We start from the raw sequence: 21,618 nt of genomic DNA, 5'->3' as shown, positions 1-21,618 counted from the left end.
AAGTGACTCGATGGATTGAGAGGCAGGTCTAGAAATGAAAGAACCTGGATTCAAATGTGCCCTCAGACACTTCCTAGATAATGTGACCCTGGGCAAGTTTTACTTCACCCCCATTTGCCTAGTCTTTGTTGTTCTTCTGCCTTGGAACCAATACACGATTATTGATTCTAAGATGGAAGGAAATGGTTTAAAAATAAATAAATGGGGGGCAGCTAGATGGCTTAGTGTGATTGAGAGCCAGGCCTAGGGTCCTGGGTTCAAATTAGGCCTCAAACACTTCCTACCTGTGTAACCTTGGCAAATCATTTAACCCCTATTGCTTAACACGCTTCTGCTTAGGACTCATACACAGTATTGATTCCAAGATAAAATATAAGGGTTTAAAAGATAGATAAATAAATAAATAAATGTTCATTGGTTGATTGAGATGCTAACTGATAACCATCACAGCTGTTGAAAAATCAGCAAGAGTGAATATAAAAAGAGAAGGCAGAAGGCCCAGGAGAATAAGAGAGATAAATATTTCTATTAATCACCTATTATGTGGCAGGCACTGTGCTGGGCCCTTTACAAGCATTACCCCATTTTAGCCTCACCACAACCCTGGGAGATTGGTCCTTTTGTTATCCCCATTTTACAGAAGAAGAAACTGAGGCAGACAGATTAAGTGACATCCAGGGTCAAAATAGAGTATTCAGTACTTGGCACCATGATAAGATATCTCTCCCCTACCCCCCAACCCACCTCCTCCAGGAACCTTATTTCCAGATTCTAGATTAATTCCAGTCCTCTCTGATTACTCAGTATAATATCTTATATTTTATTTTTCTTTTTTAAACTCTTACCTTCTTTATTTTATTTTTTAAATTAATTAGGTAATTAATTTAGAATATTTTTGCATGGTTACAAACCATTACCTTCTATCTTAGAATAAATACTAAGTACTGGCTCCAAGGCAGAAGAGTGGTAAAGGCTAGGCAATGGGGGTTAAGTGACTTGCCCAGGGTCACACAGCTAGGAAGTGTCTGAGGTCAGACTTGAACTCAGGTCCTCCCAGCCTGGAGCTCCAACCACTGGGCCACCTCACTGGACTTATATATCTTATACTTTCTAACACACACACACACACATGAAATCCTGCTCCTGACTTGAAGGTCTGCTAAAGCTGGAACATCTAAAGTTGACTTTAAGTGGTCAGAGCTGGGTGCAACTGAATGTTCTTAAATAAGAAAAATAAATTCAAATAAGGCTTCCTTTTGAGAGGAGAGATACAGCAGATGGGCCTGGTCAGGTAACCATGGAGCAATGGGCCTGAGAAAGAGGCCCTGCTAGAAACAGAGGCACCCCACCTGCTCCCCCCCAACTCCCCTCCCCACCCCACCCCCCAAGCACAGAAAAGAAGCTGCGGACACTGTGGTACAGGCTGAGGCTCTGGATGTATCCTAGCGACAGGATAACTTTGCAGGATCCCGGAGTTATCCCCTAAGGGGTTGGGCTGGGGAATTGTTCTGATTGGCCAGCTGTGATGTCATCCTTTCACCTTAATCTCACTCCTCCTTCTCTCACACACACATTCTCAGCACTGCCTGGGGCCAGGGCTCAGGGATTGGAGGGACTCTGGCCAAGAGCATAAATAAAACACCTTGATGAAAAGGAGAAAGAAAGGAAGAGTGAAGGAAGGAAGGAAGAAGCTGAATGACTAGCAAGGAGTGATGAGGAAGACAGAATGTGAAGGGAGGAGGATGAAATAGAATCTCACAAAATTGTGTGCACTATTTTTCTGGGGGAAAATTTAGCAAGGCTGGGGACTTGTGTGCCCAGATGGTATCAGGACCCTACCATCTAGGTTTGGACTACTCACTACCAAACCCCAAGAACAATCCCCGCAATCCCATTCCACATTTCGGACAACTTTAATTGTTAGGAAATTGGCCCTTCCTTCCTTCCTTCTTTCCTCCCTCCCTCCTTCCCTTCCTTCTTTCCCTTTCTCCCTTCTTCCTTCCTTCCTTCCTCCCTCCCTTCCTTCCTTTCCCTTGTTTTTTAAACCCTTACTTTCTGTCCTAGTGACAAACAAGTAAACAACTATGTAAAAATAAGTTATATACCGGATAAATTGAGAATGATTAATAGATAATCAGCTTCTATAAGCCTCAGTTTTCTCCTCATAGTTCAGAGATATATTACTGGAAGGGCTCTCTGAGGACATATAGCCCATCTCCTTCATTTTATAAATGAGGAAAGTGAGACCCAGGCAAGATAAGTGACTTGCCAAATGTCTTAGAAATAATAAGAGATAGAGGTGGAATTTGAACCCAGGACTTCTTAATCAAGTACTTGTGCTCTTTCCACCATATTATGGACCTTCCATGGCTATTTATTTACTCTCATCCCCCCATCTTTGCCCTCTGTCTTAATAAGGTTGGCAAGGACTAAGCAATCAGGATAATGACTTATCCAGAGTCAGCCTGCTAAGAAGCATCTGAGGCCAAATTTGAACCTAGGCCCTTCTAACTCCAGGCCTAGTGCCCTATTCACTCTGCTACATAGCTGCCCTCTTCCAGGGTTATTTCAAAGAAAGCACTTTGTAAATCTTCAAGTCCTGGAGAGAGATACATGAATGAGATCATGTGCATAAAGTGCTTTTAAAATCTCCTTTATAAATGAGCTCTGATAATGCTGACAATGGTGATGACAAATGCAATTCTTGGGTCCCAGGCCCTGGATTAGAACATAGGAGGAAAAAAACGGAGAGAACGGGGCATGGGTAAGAGTAAGGGCTCCAGGGGAGATGGAGACAGCACCTAGGAGGTCCATCGTGGAAGAGGCATCAAGACCCCCACAGAGGAGTAACTTCATCATCCATAGGGCCAGGAAAGAGTGGCTACAAGGTCCAAGTGACCTATTAGATTTGGGAACACATATAAAGAAGTCAGAGGCTCACAAGAGAAGCAGAAAACCCCCATATCTATCTTGGGTCTAAAGTTCTGTTTGAGCAACTACACATAAGCTTGAGCGCCTTATCCAGTTGTGGAAGAGAAGAGGAAACTGGGGGCCAGGAGACCCTCACTCTGGGGTGACCATCGCAATTTTTAGGTAGCCACTAGGTTAGGGAGAACGAGCCTCAGAGGGGAAGGAGATGGGGCTGAAGGCAGGAAATCCCAGTCACTGGAAAGGAATGAGAAGTAATGAATAAGAGAATGAGGAGGAGGTTCAGGGGAGATACGGGTGCTGCCACCTCTGTCCTTGCTGTTTTGGGGGGAGCATTCAGGGCTCCTATAATGGGACACTGACAGGGTCAGCAGAGAAATTATAAGAGCTGAAGATTAATGTAGTATTGGAAATCTGTTCTCTAGAAAACATACCAACTTTTATGCCTGTGTGTGTAGGTTTTTCCCCCTTTGTCTTCCAGTATGAAAATTCTTTTGGAAAAATGCCATTGCCAGTGGAACCAAGTTAATGAAGGCTTTTTCCACCCTTGAGATAGGCACAGAATGCCTTTTCATTCATTCATTAAGTGCTGCCCAAAGGGGTTGGGTGTGGCAGTGTCAGCAAGACCAAGCCAAACTCCAGAGTCCTTGGAAGGAGAGGCACAGATAGACCAAGAGCCCAGGGAAGGCAGAGAGAGAGAGAGAAGGTCAGCCCTGGGCACGGGCCCATCACCACCTAGGCCATCCCCTGGGAGGGGCTAATGCTGCCCCAACCCTTTTCTTCCTCTAATGCCATGCTTACCTGGCTCCAGGGAGGCCTCAGCTGTAGCATTGGGCTTCTTCTTACACACATACGGCAGGGCAATGCTACAGTCCCGGTTCTGCCAGCCACCAGATGACTCTGTCCGGATCACTCCACAGTTCTCCTCACTGGGATTGTCTGGCTGATCTGTGAGACAAAGAGAGAGAGAAAGAGACAGACAGAGAAAAAGAGAGACAAAGGCACAGAGAGATAGAGAGAGAGAGAAACAGACAGACAGAGAGACAGTGATAGAGTCAGAGAAAAGACAAAGAGAAACAGAAAGAGAAAAAGGCAGAGACAGACAGACAGAGACACAGAGAGATGGAAAGAGAAAAAGAGGCAGAGAAATAGAGGCACAGAGAGATAGAGATAAAAAGAGACAGAGAAATAGAAACAGAGAGAGAAAGAAAAAGACATACAGAGAGATAGACAGATACAAAAACAAAGAGAGACACACAAAAAGAGACCGACAGAAAAAGAGAGGCAGAGACAGAGAGAGATGGGGAGAAAGAGGCAGATACAGAAACAGAGATAGAAAGGGAGACAGACAGAAAGACAGAGATACAGAAACAGAGATAGAAAGGGAGACAGACAGAAAGACAGAGATACAGAAAGAGATAGAGAAAAAGAGACAGAGATACAGAAACAAAGAGAAACAGAGGTAGAAACAGAGATAGACAGAAAGACAGAGACACAGAGACAGAGAAAGGGAGACAGATACAGAAATAAAGAAAGAGAAATAGAAATGGAGAGAGAGAAAAAAAAGAAATAGAGAAAGCGAAGTAGAGAAAGGGGGAGAGAGAGAAACATCCCCCAGGAAGGGAAGAGCTCGTATGTGGAGCCCTAAAGCCTCACCCACCTCCCCACCATATCTCCAAGTTAAGAAATAGAAAGGAAAGCAACAGTTCTCTCCAAACCAACTTGGTCCCACCTGTTCATAGGTTCTAGAGGGCACAGCTTCTGATTTCAGTGTCCTCAGGGGATCCTGTGGTCCCCTAAACCAACCTCACAGAATCCACACTTCTCTCCCTGCCAATTCATCCTCCTGGCTAGTGATAGAAGTTGCCTAGACTTTGCCCTATGTTGGAGGTTGAGACTTGAGGCATTAACAAGCTGAAGGGTATAGTGAGCCCAGTGTCAAGAAGGTTTGGATTTAAAGGACCTGAATTCAAATCCTGTCTCTGACACTACCTACAGGACCTCAGACAGGTCACCTCTCCAGGCCTCAGTTTCCTCATCTTTAAAATAAGGGGGTTGGATTGGCTGACCTCTCCCATCCCTTCCAGCTCTAATTCAATGATCCTGTGAGCATCAGACCCTGGAGGAAAGGCCCCATGGGTCAAGAAGGGTTAAGAGAGTGCCAAGTAGATTGAACAGCAAATATGGTCCAGATGTGGGTTGCAGCTCTTCCCAGAATCTCCCCCTCCCCAGAAGATCACAGGCTGGCAGGTGAGTGGGAAGAGGACCAGGCTGAATGAGGGCTTATAAGGCAAACCCTTCCAGAAGCCCATTCTCTCTGCTAATCAGCACTGCCCATCTAAGCACCCAGGAAAGGAGTCAGGAGAAGAGTTATGGAGCAAGTGAAGCTCTGAGCTGAGATCCATGCGACCCAGCTTAAACTACAGTAGCAACAAAAGACTCTAAGGGGGAAGAACAAAAGGCAGGAAAGGCAGAGGGGAGGAAGGAGTGTCCCCCAGCCCTATTTCTTCTCCAACAATAAGACCCCCTACTTCCAGTTCCAATAATAGCTAGCATTTATGGGAACAGCTAAGTGGCTTTGTGATCCTGGGCAAGTCACTGAACCCCCATTGCCTAGCCCTTACCTGCTCTTCCGCCTTGGAACCAATATTTAGCATTAGTTCTAAGATGGAAGGAAAGGTGTTTGTTTGGGTTTTTTTTTTTAATAAATAGCATTTATATAATGTTTGAAGGTTTGCAAAGCCCTTTACAGATATTATCTCATTTTATCCTCACAGCAACCTGGAAGCAGATGCTACTAATATTCACATTTTACAGATGAGGAAACTGAGGCAGATTGTGATTAAGTGACTTGCTTAAAGGTTAGAACATGGCTGAAGTTAGGTTTGAATTCAGCTCTTCCTGATCCCAGATCCGGCAGAACCACTTAGCTTCATCTCTATCCCTATTTACCTCTAGGTTGTTGCCTCTAAGGAAGAGAGCAGAGCTCTCTCCCCTTAGAAGAAAGGAAGAGACGGCGGGACTTCCTCTGGCATGCCAGATGGATGTGGAGGTCTAAAGCCTTACCGCTCTCCCAGTTAAGATATTTGAGGGGAGAATTGTCAGACCACTGCCAGCCGCCATTGGTGTCCAGGTCATTGAGTCCAATCCAGAGGGTAGAGCTATAGCCAGTGAGCAGTCCTGGGCACAAGGCCAAAGAAAGGGGATGGAGGTGGAAAGAGAGAAGGAAAGTGGGGGGGAGAGAGGAAACAGGAATTAATTTTAACCAAAATGCCCACTATGTACAAATCCCAAAATGCAAAGCCTGAATAGAAACAGGGAAACAATTTATCCAGCTGGAAAGGAGAGAGCCCCAAAATAAAAATCCAAGTTCACCAATGGAAGAAAGATCTGAAAGGAACCCCAAGCACATCACCACCATTATCATTGCCACCATTGGGGATCCGATTATTATTTCTGGTCATTGGGGTTGTTCCAGGCTTAGGATTTCAATGGTCTGGGCAACTCCTCCTACCAATGCCCGTGGACATTGTTCTGCATCAGTTCTTCAATTTAGACTCTGAGAGGGTTTGGGGGGGGAAGGTAGAACGGAGAGATCAAGTGATTTACCCAAGGTCACATAGCCAGCCTCTCACCATTGTCGCTATTATTCCCTACCATGTCACATTATTGCTGAATCTTGCCAGAATATTGGCACATTCCTTTCGGCAAACTGAGAAATAGTGGGCAATTTGAGGCTCTATGTTTTTCCGATCTTCTTTATTTCGTTTATCTCATTATTTAGTTTTGTCACTCACGTGGGAGAGGCTATGTGCTGGCATGCTGGCCTGGGTTTTGGCCTCATTTCTGATACTTATTGGACTTAAGGCCCTTTGGTCCACCTCTCAGCCTCAACTGATTCCTTCTGACTTGTCTGCTAAGCTAAAATATCTACATGACATGGTTTGTTTTAATGATTTTAAACCTTTAAAATACTATGATTTTAATCAAATTAAACACTATTAATAATAGTATAATATTATTATACAATATATATTATCCAGCTATAATATAATGTCATCTTATATAATATTATCATAACAAAATACTATATTATTATATTGATTCATTCTGTACTATGATAATATATTATTATATTAATTATATTATACTTATATGTTATATATTAGTAAAATTAATAATTATATTAATTCGTACTATACTAGTATGAATTCTAAGACAGAAGAACGACAAGGGCTAGGCAATGGGGATTAAGTGACTTGCCCAGGATCACAAAGCTAGGAAGTGTCTGAGGCCAGATTTGAACCCAGGACCTCCCAACTCCAGATCGGGTGCTCTATCCACCATGCTAGCTAGCCTCCCCTCCTCACAGAATTATTATGAGTATCAAATGAGATAATATAGGTAAGGGATTTTACAAATCTAAAAGCAGTAGGTAAATTCTAGCTCTCATGAGTATGGGGCAGCTAAGTATGTAGTGGACAGAACACCTGGCCTGGAGTGAGGAAGACATGGATTCAAATCTGGACTTAAGACACTTCCTAGCTGTGTGACCCTGACATTTAACCCCCAATTGCCTAGCCTTATGCTACTTGTTTCTGACTTGGAAGTGATGCTAAGACAGAAGGTGAAGGGTTTTTTTTAAATTTTAATTCCTTTCCACTCAAAAAAATTTTGAGGACCACTTTATACTCTTAAATTTATTGAAGATTCCAAATAGCCTTTATTTATGTGGATTATATCTATTAATTTTGTCATATTATTCATTAGAACAATTTAGTATTATTATTAAAATGGTTTTGATCTCACAGACCCCCTAAAAGGGTTTTGAGGACCCCCAGCAATCCCCAAGACCACGCTTTGAGAATCACTATGCTATGCCAATGAAATCATAGGCTCTGTAGCCTTATTATGTTTATTATAGACGGGTTATGATCTGCATTTGGTAGAGGGAGTTAACATATCACTGAAATCACAGTCCACTGATGCATTGTGTGTATTTTTTTTATTTAATATAAATGACAGTAGCCTTGCCTCTGAATATCTTACCCTTCTCTCCTCTACCAATCTGCCTTCAACAGCCCAGTGATTCTTTTATCCTCCTACACATGCACAAACAAAGGAGAGTGTGCTCTGGTACCAGGGGTATGCTAGAGTCATCTCTTACTGGATTAAGAGAGTCCATTGTTAAATTTTCTGCATGAGCACTTACACACCAAAAATAAGCAAACGCTACAAATCAGGGTTTGATTTGCTATTTTGTTGATCATATAGACTTGAGATGAATGCAAAAAATGTTAATAATAAAGATTAAATTTAAAAGTATATGGAGAGTACTCTTCCCCCCTGGGGGGCTGGTGGTTAAACATTTACCAGCAAAACATTGTCCAAAAACCCTCCACAGGCATTTTTCCCCACTACACCTCAGTTCTTGCCCACCAAAAGTCCTCCAAGACATCTCTGTTTGCTGTTGAAAGGGTCCAGTTCACTGTTGACCCTATATGCAGTGCTTGGCTGTTTATAGGAAAAGAGAAGACTTATTACTAGTGGAGTTAGTTAGAATTAGGGAGAAGAGATTGGGAACATCAGTCTTCTCCATCCTGGCCTCACTCACCATTGATGTACGTTTGCTCATGGATCTCAGTGATGCTCAACAGGTCAGCTCCCTGCTGCTCACAACTGGCCCAGGCTTCCCTCCAAGACAGTGTAGACTGGAAGTTAAACTGGTAGCAGCTGTTTGTTAGCTGGTCCTTATCCCAAAAAGTCTCACAGTCGTTACCTAAAACAGCAGTAGGAAAGAAAGAATGAAGGAAGCTCGGAGGAGACACAGCCTAGTGGCTGACCCCACAAGTGACCCTCCTAAAGAGTCCCCCTGGTACTATGTGATAACCTCAACCTCCTATTCCAGAGATTCCTAATTCAGAGTCCATAAACATTTTTAAATTAATAAATATTAATGACCAAATTGTAATACAATTGGTTTCCTTTGTAATCCTGGGTATTTTGCTTTATGTCTTTAAAGATATTATTCCAAGAAGGGTCCAGAAGAGAGAGAGAAACAGAGAGACAGAGAGAGAGAGACAGACAGACAGACAGACAGACAGACAGACAGACAGAGACAGAGAGAGAGAAAGAGAGACACAGAGAGAGAGAGAAGGGATCCTATTCATATTCCATCTCCAAGTCCAAAAGGACAGTGGGAACAGAAAGAGACAAGAGAGCCACATCTCACACAAGCCCCTAAAATTCCACCAAATCTGCCTCCATTCCTGGTCTCCTCGTCCTTCAATTTTCTTTCTACATCCCACCCGCCCCCAACATATTCCCAGCCTCCTTCTAACCTTTCCAGCCTTCATCTGCAAGATTATTAATAACTCCCTTCAATCCTTCTCCTACCCACTATTTCCCTCCCCTTCTTCCCACTCTGGAGATGGGTGTAGGGATGGCAGGAGCAACACTCACTCTTAATGGGGCAAAAGCCCCATCGCTCATCCTTGCCGTAATCCTGGGTGGTGGCACACCAGAGGTGCCCGTCTTCTCTGCCGGTACTGGTACACCCATGGAACCACTGATTGTCATATTTGAAGGGGATGGTACAGGGCTTCCCATGAGAGTTTCCTTGAATTGTGTAGATTTCTGTTGGGGAGAGGGGCAGAGTTCTCATTATTAGGGTGCCAAAATCATTTCCTATCCTATCTGCACTTCAGTCAAGTGGGCTGGGGTATGAGTGACCAGCCCATTGCCCCAGCTCTCTATCATACAACTAGTAGGAATTCTGGATAGTATGGGGATGGTGGGATAGAAGCAAGAGGAAGATGAAAGATCTGTTTTCCCAGGTTTTTTTTCTCTTTGCCTTCCATATCCTTAGCCTTAGTAGAGACAGAAAGGAAATAAATGGATCTGACCATGTTTTCCTCAAAGAGCTTCCAGATTTACCCTGCTATACCTCGCTCGCTGGACTCCCAGCCTCAGACACTTTTTAGTTGTGTCTGGGCAAGTCATTTAACTCTATTTGCCTTAATATACTGGAGAAGGAAATGTCAAACTACTCCACTTTCTTTGCCAAGAAATCCTCTTGGACAATATTAGTATGCTATCATCCATGGGGTCACAGTTGGATACGACTGAACAACAAGTCTCCCACTTGTGGCTATGAAAAGCTAGAGGTCTCCTAGTCTTAAATTCCATCCCATCCTTCTCCTTTCCCTTTTATTCCATGAATCTAGCCTAAAACCTTCAAAGACAAGGATTTATCACTCCCCAGAGGATCAGTTCCCTACAGAGCCAGAGAAGCTTCTGTCCAAGTTGAGTGTATAGGTGTTTCTTTCCTACATATAGAGACACAGACTGCCAGGTGTGGATGTGGGGAGAGGCCAAGAGGAGAGATGGCTAAAAGGTAACCCCTTTCAAGCCTTGCTGCCCAGAGGTCCCATTTTCTCTTGCCACACTGCTCCCCCAATGTTGCCAGCCAGTTTACTTCTCTCAGAAGCCAGGTGGTCTTCCAAGAAAGGGGAGAGGAGGAGAACTGCCTAGTGAGAACAGTTCTGGTGCTCAGGTGCCCCAGTTTTAGCTCTGCCACTAACACAATGTGTGACCTAACAATACCAGACCTTAATTCTTCCATAAAATGGAGATTTAAATTGCTCTATTTAACTTCATAATGAAGGATAAAATGAGATGGACATAAAAACACTTTGGAAAATCAGAGTAATATGATGGGTGGAATGCTGGAATTGGGATTTGCCTCCAACTCAAGCTACTCTGTGTGATTCTGAGCTAATTGTTTGACCTCTCTACTTCTCTAAGCCTTGAGTCCCTCATCTGAAAAGTGGGAAAAATAATAGTACTTAGAGTGGCTTAGTGAATAGAGCTCCAGGCCTAGAGTCAGGAAGATCTGAGTTCAAATATACTCAGACACTTACTAGCCATATGACTGTGGGCAAATCACTTAACCATGTTTGCCTCAGTTTCCTCATCTGTAAAATCAGTTGGAAGAAGAAATGGCAAACCACTCCAGTATCTCTGCTAAGAAAACCCCAAATGGGGTCATGAAGAGTCAGAGACAACTGAAATGGCTCAACAACACAAAACTGTTGTGAGGATCAAATGAGGTAACATACGGGAAAATCTTTGCCAAAATTCATACTATTATATAAATTTAAATGATTATTACTTAGGAAATAGTTGAAAAGTAAATTACTTAGGAAAGATTTTATTTGAAGAGTGAAATTGTGGAAGAAAGGGAGGGACTCTTTCCCCAGAGCCCATAGCATTAGGAGGGAGCTGTTCACCACTCCTCATACTCTCTTTAGAAGCATTATCCCACCCCAGACCCCTCACCATAGTAGGGTACAGAGCACAGATCCTCATCACTTCCATAGATGCGCCACTGGTTGCCCCTTGTCTGGTCTCCACGATCAGAAACGGCAGTCTTTGAGTTGTTCCCAGTCTGGCCCCCCAGGTACAAAGATAGTTGGTCCCCCAGAGTCCGGCAGTGCCAGCGCAGGATTAGGGCTTCTCGGTCACACTCGTAGGTGCCCAGGGATGGGGCTGATGTTGTATTAGCACCAGGCCAGGCTGTGCCCAGGCACTGCATGGTGCCCAAGTTGAAGAGCCGATTGCGGGAGACCCACTTCCATTGCTGTGCAGGTAGGCTGGTGTTGCAGGCTGGTGTGACCTTAACCTGCCCTTCCTGAGCCTCCAGACAGCCTTGTAGCCCATGAGTGAAGATCAGGAAAACATTGGGCTCTGGAAAAGAAAGCAGGTAATAAGGAATTTAAAATGTCTCTCCTGTTCATTGATTTCTTTGAATCCCCACCAATATCATTCTCAGGACTTCCTATAAAATAACCTCTTAGTTAACTTGTCAATCTCTCTCTCTCTCTCTCTCTCTCTCTCTCTCTCTCTCTCTCTCTCTCTCTCTCTCTCTCTCTCTCTCTCTCTCCCTCCTCTTCCCTCTCTCTCTTCCCTGTCCCTTTCTCTCTCCCCCTTTCTTCCCTCTCTTCCCTCTCTTCCCTCTCCCTCTCTCTCTCCCCTTCTTCTCTCTCTCTCTTTCTCTCTCTCTCCCTTCCTCCCTCTTCCCTCTCTCTCTTCCCTCTCCCTTTCTCTCTCCCCCTTTATTCTCTCTCTCCCTCTTCCCTCTCTTCCCTCTCCCTCTTTCTCTCTCCCCTTCTCTCTCTCTCTCTCTCCCTCTCTCTCCCCCCCCATCTCCATCTCTGTCTCTCCTTCCCCTACTCCACCTTATATATTATCAACAAGCATATTCATAAGCACCATTTTCATCAGGACATTCCCCAGCTCCAAATCCCAGGATAGTAGTATGAAAAAAAGAGCTAGACTGAGAATAAGAAGGGCCTGGGTAAAAGTAGTGGTTCTGCCATATATAAAGCAGTGCAACTTTGGGTAAGTCACATCTTCCTAGGGTCTCTGTTTCCTTTTCTGTAAGTCAAGAAGGTTTGAACAAATTCTGGTCTCTGAACCTAATGGAATATTATTGGAAGGAAGAACATGAAAAATTCAAAGAAGAATGAGAAGACTTGTATGAAGTGATATTGAACAAAGAAAACTATATTCATAATGACTTCAATAATATAAGTGAAAACAACAGAGGTTGCTGGACTCCAATTGCAATGAATAATCTTGGCCCTAGATAACAGAGAACAAAACACATTCCTGAAGAAGTAGAGAATTACAGGAGGAAAATATTGCTTATACAATCAAATACGGTTGCCTTGTTAGTTTTGCTTAAATGTTTTTGTTTCTTTGTTCAATAAAATATACCACTTTATTGTGGAATGATCAACTAAAAAATTGATTTTTTAAAAAGGCCGCCACGTGGTAAGATAAGAAGGCCAGACCTGGAATCAGGAAGACTCATCTTCCTAAGTTCAGTTCTGGCCTCCAACACTTACTAGCTGTGTGCCTCTGGGCAATTCACTTAAGCTTGTTTCCTTTGCTGTAGAATGAGCTGGAGAGGGAAATGGCAAACCACTATAACACTATTGCCAAGAAAATTCCAAATGGGGTCATGAAGAGTCAGACACAACTGAAATGACTTAATGACAACAGTTTGTTTGTTTTTTAAGTTAACTGAGGGAAGGCTAAACTAGACAATCTCAGATCTCCTTCAGCTCTGGTATTATGTGATTTATGATCACCCTCCTATAAGACATTAGCACCAATATGGAAGTCAGGATGTTGGTGACTATGACTCCAGGATCTCTTTCTTCAATTCTCAAATAATACTAGGTGATCTCAATGGATAGGTCCAAGCAGACTATGTGGAGGAGTGACCTCCAGAGCCAGACCCTACCCTGGATGTTCTTTATCCTCTCAATATGATCCTTTCTCTCATTTCTTCTCTTGTCTTATCCCACAAACCACAACTAAACTCACCAAGGCTGCCCAAAGCCTCTCTAGAGACTTAATGTTTTGAAGTCAAAAGTTCCTTTAAGGTCAATGATGGGTTAATGGAAAATATCCCTCTGCAGGGGGTAGGGAAAGATCCTGGGACCAGAGAAAGGGAAAAATACCAGCTGCTTCTTAAGAGTCTTCCCAGAGATAGAATTGGACATTTGAGACCAGGGCTCCAAAAAGGCCAGCACCAAAACCACTTGTATGATTCCAATCTGATTGTCCCATGTGATAAAATATAAATATAAATGTGGGTTTCTGAATACAATACTCAAATATAAAATATTTATTGACTTAGATGGCAAAATGAAAAGTCAGAGAGAAGCCAAGTTGCCCACATAAACTCCAGAAAGTATATGAAAAAAAGTTAAAATTGAGTACATAAAATGGGTAAAATTAAAAAAATATACAAATAATGAGGGTGAAATGAGGAGAACAGGCATCTAATGACCTTCACTCTTATTCAAACCAGATAATGGAAGGATGTGTACACATACACACACACACACACACACACACACACACAGTCGTCAAGTAAATTCTTTCTCTTTCTCCATTTTCTTTTTTTTTAAGATGGGATCAAGAGCAAATGCAGAAAAGATATGAGGTTGTGATAAAGGAAAAATATACAATTTGCAATCATCATAATGATGCTGAATAAGATAAATTTATCCATGAAATAGATGATGGTAGTGGATGGATTAGAATAGAAGTCAACAGTATGTTGTTTACAAGAAACACATTTGAAACAAAGATTCACAGAGATTAATATGAGAGGCTAAAGCAGAATTTAGGTACTAGGTGATTTTTAAAAAGTAAAAGGGAGGAATCATAATTTTAAACAAAGTAACAATAAATAAGATATAGTTAAAAGATATAACTACATTATGCTGAAAGAATCCAAATAATGAAATAATATAAAGATTTAATACAGATACAAGGAATGTCATAACATCCAAATACATGAAATTTTAAAAAGAAACATAAAGAGAAATAAATAACAAAACCATAGTAGTTAGGGAGCTAAATGTTTTCATTTCAGTCCTAACAAATCTAATGAGAATATAAATTAGAAAAAAGTTAAGAAAGTGTATAGAATTGTTTAAAAGTGAAACTGGATCATGGGTGATTACTAAATAAGAATAAAAAGGCATATACGTATTTCTCAGCTGCACATGATGCTTTTATAAAAATTGATCACAGGCTAAGATTAAAAATGTATAAACAGTATAAAAATGGGAAATATTAAACATATCCTTTACTGACCACAATGCAAAAAAATAGTGCACTCATTAAAGAGCATTTGAAGAAAGGATTCAAATTTAATTTAAATGGAGAAAGGATAAAAGATTTAAATAAGGAAAAAGACTTGTACAAAAATATTTATAGCCATGCTCTTTGTGGTGGCAAAAAAAAAGGGAAATGAGAGGATGCCCTTCGATTGGGAAATGGCTAAACAAATTGTGGTATCTGTTGGTGATGGAATACTATTGTGGCCAAAGGAATAATGAACTGGAGGAATTCCATGTGAACTGGGACAACCTCCAGGAATTGATGCAGAGTGAAAGGAGCAGAACCAGGAGAACATTGTACACAGAGATTGATACACACTGTGTTACAATCAAATGTAATGGCCTTCTCTACTAGCAGCAATGCAACAATCCAGGATAATTCTGAGGGACTTGTGAGAAAGAGCACTATCCACATCCAGTGAAAAAACTGGGAGTAGAAACACAGAAGAGAAACAACTGCTTGATCACATGGTTCGAAGGGGATATGATGGGGGATGTAGACTCTAAATGATTACCCTAATGCAAATATTAATAATATGTGAATAGGTCTTGATCAATGATACATGTAAAATCTAGTGGAATTTCTTGTTGGCTACAGGAGGGGTGTGGGAGGAGGGGAGAGAAAGAACGTGAATCATGTAACCAGGGGAAAATATTCTAAATTAATTAAGTAAAAATGTTTAAGTTAAAAAAAATTTAATGGACACAAAATAATCTATTCAATCCTAAAGAACTGGTGAATCAGTTTCCTCAATCAGTTTCCTCAATGAAAAAAACAATGAGACAATATATCAAAACTTTTGGAACTCAGTCAGAGTAATCCCTAGGGGTGATTCTATGTCTATAAACACTTTTATCAACAAAAGAGAGAAAAAATGAATCAATGGATTTGATATACAATTAGGAAAATTAGAAAAGCAACAAAAGTCCCCAAATACAAAAACAGATGTTCTAAAATTTTAAAAAGATAAACAAAATTAAACACAGAAAAAAAGTATTGAATTATAAATAAAACTAGGAGCTAGGGTTTTTTGGAGGAAAAGAAACTAATAAAATTGATAAATCATTAACTAATCTGATTTTTTTAAAAAGAAGCAAAGCCAAGTTGACAAAAAAAACCCTCACAATAGTTGTAGCCTCTTTGCTAATACTTTATTTGATATTTTTTAATTGATTCTTATATATTACCAACAAAGCTCTTTGGGAAGAGATAGATAAACAAATTCCATTAATTCCATTGTAGAATGTATAAATTGTCTGGGAGTTAAACTAGCAATCATACTTAGGAATTTAAAAAACTATTCAGCTACAAAACACTCTTTCCAGAAGTACAGATATAAATAATTACAGGTTTTAATTGCTCATGGATGAGCTATGCTTATATAGTAAAAATGAAAACACTACCTAAATTAACTTACATATTCAATTCCATACCAATCAAACTACCAGAGGATTCTTTTGCTGAACTAGAAAAAAATAGTACCAAAATTGAATTGTAATCACAAAGTTTAGTAACCTCAAAGAAAACAATGGGAAAAAATGGGAAATGAAGTCTAGCAGTCCAAGATTTCAAACTATAGTATTTTCAAAAGCAGTAATCATCATAAATCTTAAGTACTGGTTAAGAAATAGAAAAGTTGATTGGTGAAACAGATTGGGGACACCAGATCCAGAAGCAATTTAATAGAGTAACATAGTAATTAAATAAATCCAAGATCTCCAACTATTCCACAAAAACAGCTGGGAAAATTGGAAAGAGGTCTGGGAGAAATCAGGTTTAGTCCAATATCTCATTCCATATGCTACAATAAGCTCCAAAAAAGATAACTTTCCTAGACATATCTGGAATGCCTGTTCCATAGGCAACCAACTTTCCTTCATCCTAATTCTTTTCCTCTCCCATCCCTTCCATCTTTCAGCAGTCACTAAAACCTCTCTGCTCCCTGATGGCACACTCTCTGATTATTCTTTCTAGTTCTGGATTCACTTTCATGCATTTCCCTGTGGATTTACTGGTCCAAAATACAGAGTTTGAATATTACTCTTTGATCCCCGTTGCCACTTCCAGATGCCCAAGACATACCTACCTCTCTCTCACTCTTAATTTCTCCTCCTTTTTCAGTCATGAAATTAATATCTATCACCCAATCAAAATCCTAGTAACTGTTTTCTCCAGATTTCTCCCTTCCTCAATGACTTTGATACCTGGCTCATAATTTTTTCTCTTCTCTCCAATTTATGCCCTAATACAAGGGGGCTTCCACATATTTACTGACTCTTCCTTGAAGATTTTAATCATTCAGTTCCTTAATCTACTTATTTCCCATGGCTTCCTCCTCCACCTTACCTCAGTCACACAAAAAAATAATCATATCCTTGATGTTGCCATTACCCACAAATGCACCACCAAGGAATTGTGAAATCACCTTATCTAACCATAATCCATTGGCTCATCATCTCTCCCATTTGCCTTTCCTTACCAAACCCCATTCTTCATCCACACCATGATCTGCAATCCCTTGATTCCTTAATTCTTTCCCAGGCCCTCTACCCTGCACTATCCACTCTCCTCATTTCTCCCTCTTAACTCCTTGATGATCCAGTTCAGCTCTACATGTCCTCTTCCCTTGACTCTCTTGTTCCCTTATCATATCAGCAATTGCACCTGCCATGACTCAACCTTGGATCATTTGTATCACAGAGAAAATATATAAAAATGATTTATAAGATTAATACATTGTAAAGGAAAACAATTGTGAAAGACGTAATATATATTGTCAGTGCAAATAATAAGTTAAGACTGCACAAAACTGCTGTCACATGCAGCTAACCTCTTGGTAGAGAGGTGATGGATTTAGAGGACAGAATGAAATCTACATTTTCAAACATGGTCATCGTGTGGATTTGTTTTTCTCTTCTATACATATTTGTCACCAGGGAGGACTTTTGTGGGAAAGTTAAGGGAGAGGGAAATTGAGGAAATGAGTGAAACTGGAAAAGGAAGAAAAAGAAAAAAGGACCTTAATGAATAATTTTAAGGAATAAACAGAAAAGAAGAGAAAAAAGTTCAAAAGGGAACCCAAACGTATCAAAGCATTGGAACTGCCAGGTTAAATTTAAAATATTAAGAAACAGCTATACACATTAGAAATTAAAAGTTTCAGGAGATTTTGTACTTTGTACAGGAAAATGTTCATATTTGCTCACAATTGACAGGTTTGTAATAATAAAATGATACTTAAAAAAATATAAGCATTTATTAAGCATCTAATATTGAGGTAGGTGCTTAGGATACAAAGAAAAAGAAAAACAGTCCCTGCCATCAAGGAGCTTATATTCCATTGAAAGATCCCAACATGTAAATAAATAGGTACAAAATAATCTAAGAAAGAAGAGACCAGTAACAACAAGAAAAGCTTCCCCTAATGAGCATGGTAAGAGAAAGGTCAGGACTAAGACAGGATTAATCAATCAGAGGGACAATATTTAAGTTCTTCCTATATACAAGAAGTTTTGTTAAATCTTGGGAAAGAAAAGAAGTGTTAAGGGATGTGGGATTGACACTTACTTAGAGGTCAAAGAGATGGATTGTCTCAGAAGGATCTCAGATAATCCCTCACCCTCCTGTTCCAACTCATCCTCTCTAAATCCCAACAAGTTTGCTCATGAGTAGTTACTAATGGTGCTGGGGTCAGGTAGCCATGTGGCATAATGGAATGAGAGGCCTGGATTCTAGTTCCAGCTCTGACACTTAAGGTGTGACCAATGGACAAGTCACTTAAAGCCCCCATCCCCCAGCCTCCATTTCACCATCTGCAAAATGGGAACAATAACATTTGTAATGTGTAAATCAAAAGGTTTCTAAGCAAGTATTTGGTGAACTTCAACAGGCTACAGCAGGGAAACTTAACCTTTTTTTTTAGAGTCACAAACTCCTTTGGAAATCCGGTGAATCCCATGGTATTATAGAGGCAAAGTTAATTACATATAATCCCTACTACTACTGGGAGAGGCTGAAGCTGGTGGATCTCTTGAATTTAGGGATTCTAAGCTGCAGTAGGGCTAAAGTTAATTGGATAGCCAAACAGTACAGCACTATTATGATGAGGGCTTTCCTCTCCATCCTGGAGATTAGGGACATGGGGCTGCCTAGAGAAAACCACAAAGGATAAAATAAATAACTTTGATCATGTAAAATTTCAAGGTTTTTTCACAAATCTAATAAAGTTAAAATTAAATGGGAAGCAAATGGGACAAAACCTTTGCAGCAAATTTCTCTTATAAAGATTTCATTTCCAAGATATAGGAGAAACCAATTCAAATTTTAAAGTAAAGAGCCATTTCTTAATTAAAGTTTGAAGGATATGAACAAGCAGTTCTCAAGGGAAGACATTTAGGCTATCTGTAGCCAAATGAGAAATGATTCTAATCTACTAATTAGAGAAATGCAAATCAAGGAGTTCTGAGGTTCAATTCACACCCATCAGAATGGCAAAGATGGTCCAAAAACTAAGAAAATGACAAGTGTTGAAGGGGTTTTGGAAAAGAAGCACATTGATATGCAGTTAGTAGACCTACAAAAGGCTACAACCATTCTGCAAAGTAATTTAGAACTATACAGAGAGAGTTAATGCCCAAAGGGTGACAAAAGAATGTCTACCCTTTGATCCAGCCATAGCACTGCTAGGTCTGAACTCCAAAGAGATAATGGAGAAAAAGACTTGTACAAGAATATTCATAGCTGCGCTCTTTGTGGTGGCCAAAAATTGGAAAACGAGGGGATGCCCATCAATTGGCGAATGGCTGAACAAATTGTGGTATATGTTGGTGATGGAATACTATTGTGCCAAAAGGAATAATAAAGTGGAGGAATTCCATGGAGACTGGAACGACCTCCAGGAAGTGATGCAGAGCGAAAGGAGAAGCAGGAGAACATTATACACAGAGACAAACACACTGTGGTATAATCGAACATAATGGACCTCTCCATTAGTGGCGGTGTAATGTCCCTGAACAATCTGCAGGGATCTAGGAGAAAAAACACTATTCATAAGCAGAGGATAAACTGTGGGAGTAGAAAAACCGAGGAAAAGCAACTGCCTGACTACAGCGGTTGAGGAGACATGACAGAGGAGAGACTCTAAACAAACACTCTAATGCAAATATTAACAACATGGCAATGGGTTCAAATCAAGAACACATGTGATACCCAGTGGAATCACATGTCGGCTATGGGGGATGGGGGGAGGAAAAGAAAATGATTTTTGTCTTTAATGAATAATGCTTGGAAATGATCAAATAAAATATTATAAAATATACAGAGAGAGTTACTCAACAGTTGATAAATGATCTTTTTTTTTAAAGCCCTTATCTTCTATCTTAGAATCAATACTGTGTATTGGTTTCAAGGCAACAAAGCAGTAAGAGCTAGGAAATTGGAGTTAAATGACTTGCCCAGGATCACATGATTAGGAAGTATTTGAATCCATATTTGAATCCAGGACCTCCTATCTCCAGATCTGGCTCTTAATCTACTGAGACACCTAGCTGCCCCCCAAGGGATGTTCACTGAACCAACTAGACAGTGCACTCTTGGGCCACTTTCCAAAAGTAATTGAAGAAAAAAAGTCCTATATATATACAAAATATGTAAAGCAATTCTTTTAGGGTTGACAAAAAAATGGAAATTAAGAAAATACCCATCAATTGAGGAATAACTGAAAAAGTTGTGATACCTCCCATTCTATTTATCTATGGATGAAACAAGAAGAACCAGGAGAACAATTTATACCATCAATCAACACTCAATCAATAAACATTTATTAAGTGCTTACTGTGTGCTGGGCACTGTGCTTTTATCACATCAATATTGTAAAAATCAAAATGTTGATAGGTGAACACAGAATAGTATACATGTCAGACCTTTGGGAAGGGAAAGATTTTAAAACCAAGCAAAACTTAGAAAGTGTCACAAAATGTAAAATAAATAATTTTGACTACATCAAATTAAAAAGGTTTTGTACAAACAAAACCAATGTAACTAAAATCAGAAGGGAAGCAACAAATTGGGAAACAATCTTCATAAAAACCTCTGACAAAGGTTTAAGTACTCAAATTTACAAAGAGATAAATCAATTGTACAAAAAATCAAGCCATTCTCCAACTGATAAATGGGCAAGGGACATGAACAGGCAGTTCTCAGCCAATGAAATCAAAACTATTAATAAGTACATGAAAAAGTGTTCTACATCTCTTATAATCAGAGAGATACAAATCAAAACAACTCTGAGGTATCACCTCACGCCCAGCAGATTGGCTAACATGACAGCTATGGAAAGTAATGAATGCTGGAGGGGATGTGGCAAAGTAGGGACACTAATTCATTGCTGGTGGAGTTGTGAATTGATCCAACCATTCTGGAGGACAATTTGGAAATTTTAGTGCCCAAAGGGCACTAAAAGACTGTCTGTCTTTTGATCTAGCCATAGCACTGCTGGATTTGTACCCCAAAGAGATAATAAGGAAAAAGACTTGTACAAGAATATTCATAGCTGTGCTCTTTGTGGTGGCCAAAAATTGGAAAATGAGGGGATGCCCATCAATTGGGGAATGGCTGACAAATTGTGGTATATGTTGGTGATGGAATACTATTGTGCTCAAAGGAATAATAAAGTAGAGGAATTCTATGGAGACTGGAACAACCTCCAGGAAGTGATGCAGAGCGAAAGGAGCAGAACCAGGAAAACATTGTACACAGAGACTGACACACTGTGTTTTGAATTGAAGGTAATGGACTTCTCCATTGGTGTCAATGCAATGTCGCTGAACAATCTGCAGGGATCTAAAAAACACTATCCACAAGCAGAGGATAAACTGTGGGAGTAAAAACACGAATGAAAAGCAACTGCTTGACTACAGGGGTGGAGGGGATATGGCTGAGGAGAGACTCTAAATGAACACTCTAATGCAAATACCAACAACATGG

General features: G+C 40.4%; 1 protein-coding gene across 2 annotated transcripts in view; it reads right to left on the bottom strand.

Annotated features, from left to right (window-relative positions):
* MRC2 (mannose receptor C type 2) overlaps positions 1-21,618 on the bottom strand; it is a 115,909-nt gene that overhangs the window by 49,640 nt on the left and 44,651 nt on the right. For both annotated transcript variants that reach the window (XM_007482540.3, XM_007482539.3), the window contains exons 2-6: positions 11,269-11,676; positions 9,391-9,564; positions 8,543-8,707; positions 5,995-6,108; positions 3,730-3,876 (exon numbers count right to left, since the gene is read on the bottom strand). In XM_007482540.3, the coding sequence (XP_007482602.2) occupies positions 3,730-3,876; positions 5,995-6,108; positions 8,543-8,707; positions 9,391-9,564; positions 11,269-11,676 (1,008 nt within the window). The remainder of the gene's footprint in view (positions 1-3,729; positions 3,877-5,994; positions 6,109-8,542; positions 8,708-9,390; positions 9,565-11,268; positions 11,677-21,618) is intronic.

Source organism: Monodelphis domestica, chromosome 2 (genome assembly GCF_027887165.1).
Source record: "Monodelphis domestica isolate mMonDom1 chromosome 2, mMonDom1.pri, whole genome shotgun sequence".
NCBI classification, from domain to species: Eukaryota; Metazoa; Chordata; class Mammalia; order Didelphimorphia; family Didelphidae; genus Monodelphis; species Monodelphis domestica.
The sequence above is the reverse complement of the archived record's forward strand: the minus strand, read 5'-3'. Positions and strand labels throughout refer to the sequence as shown.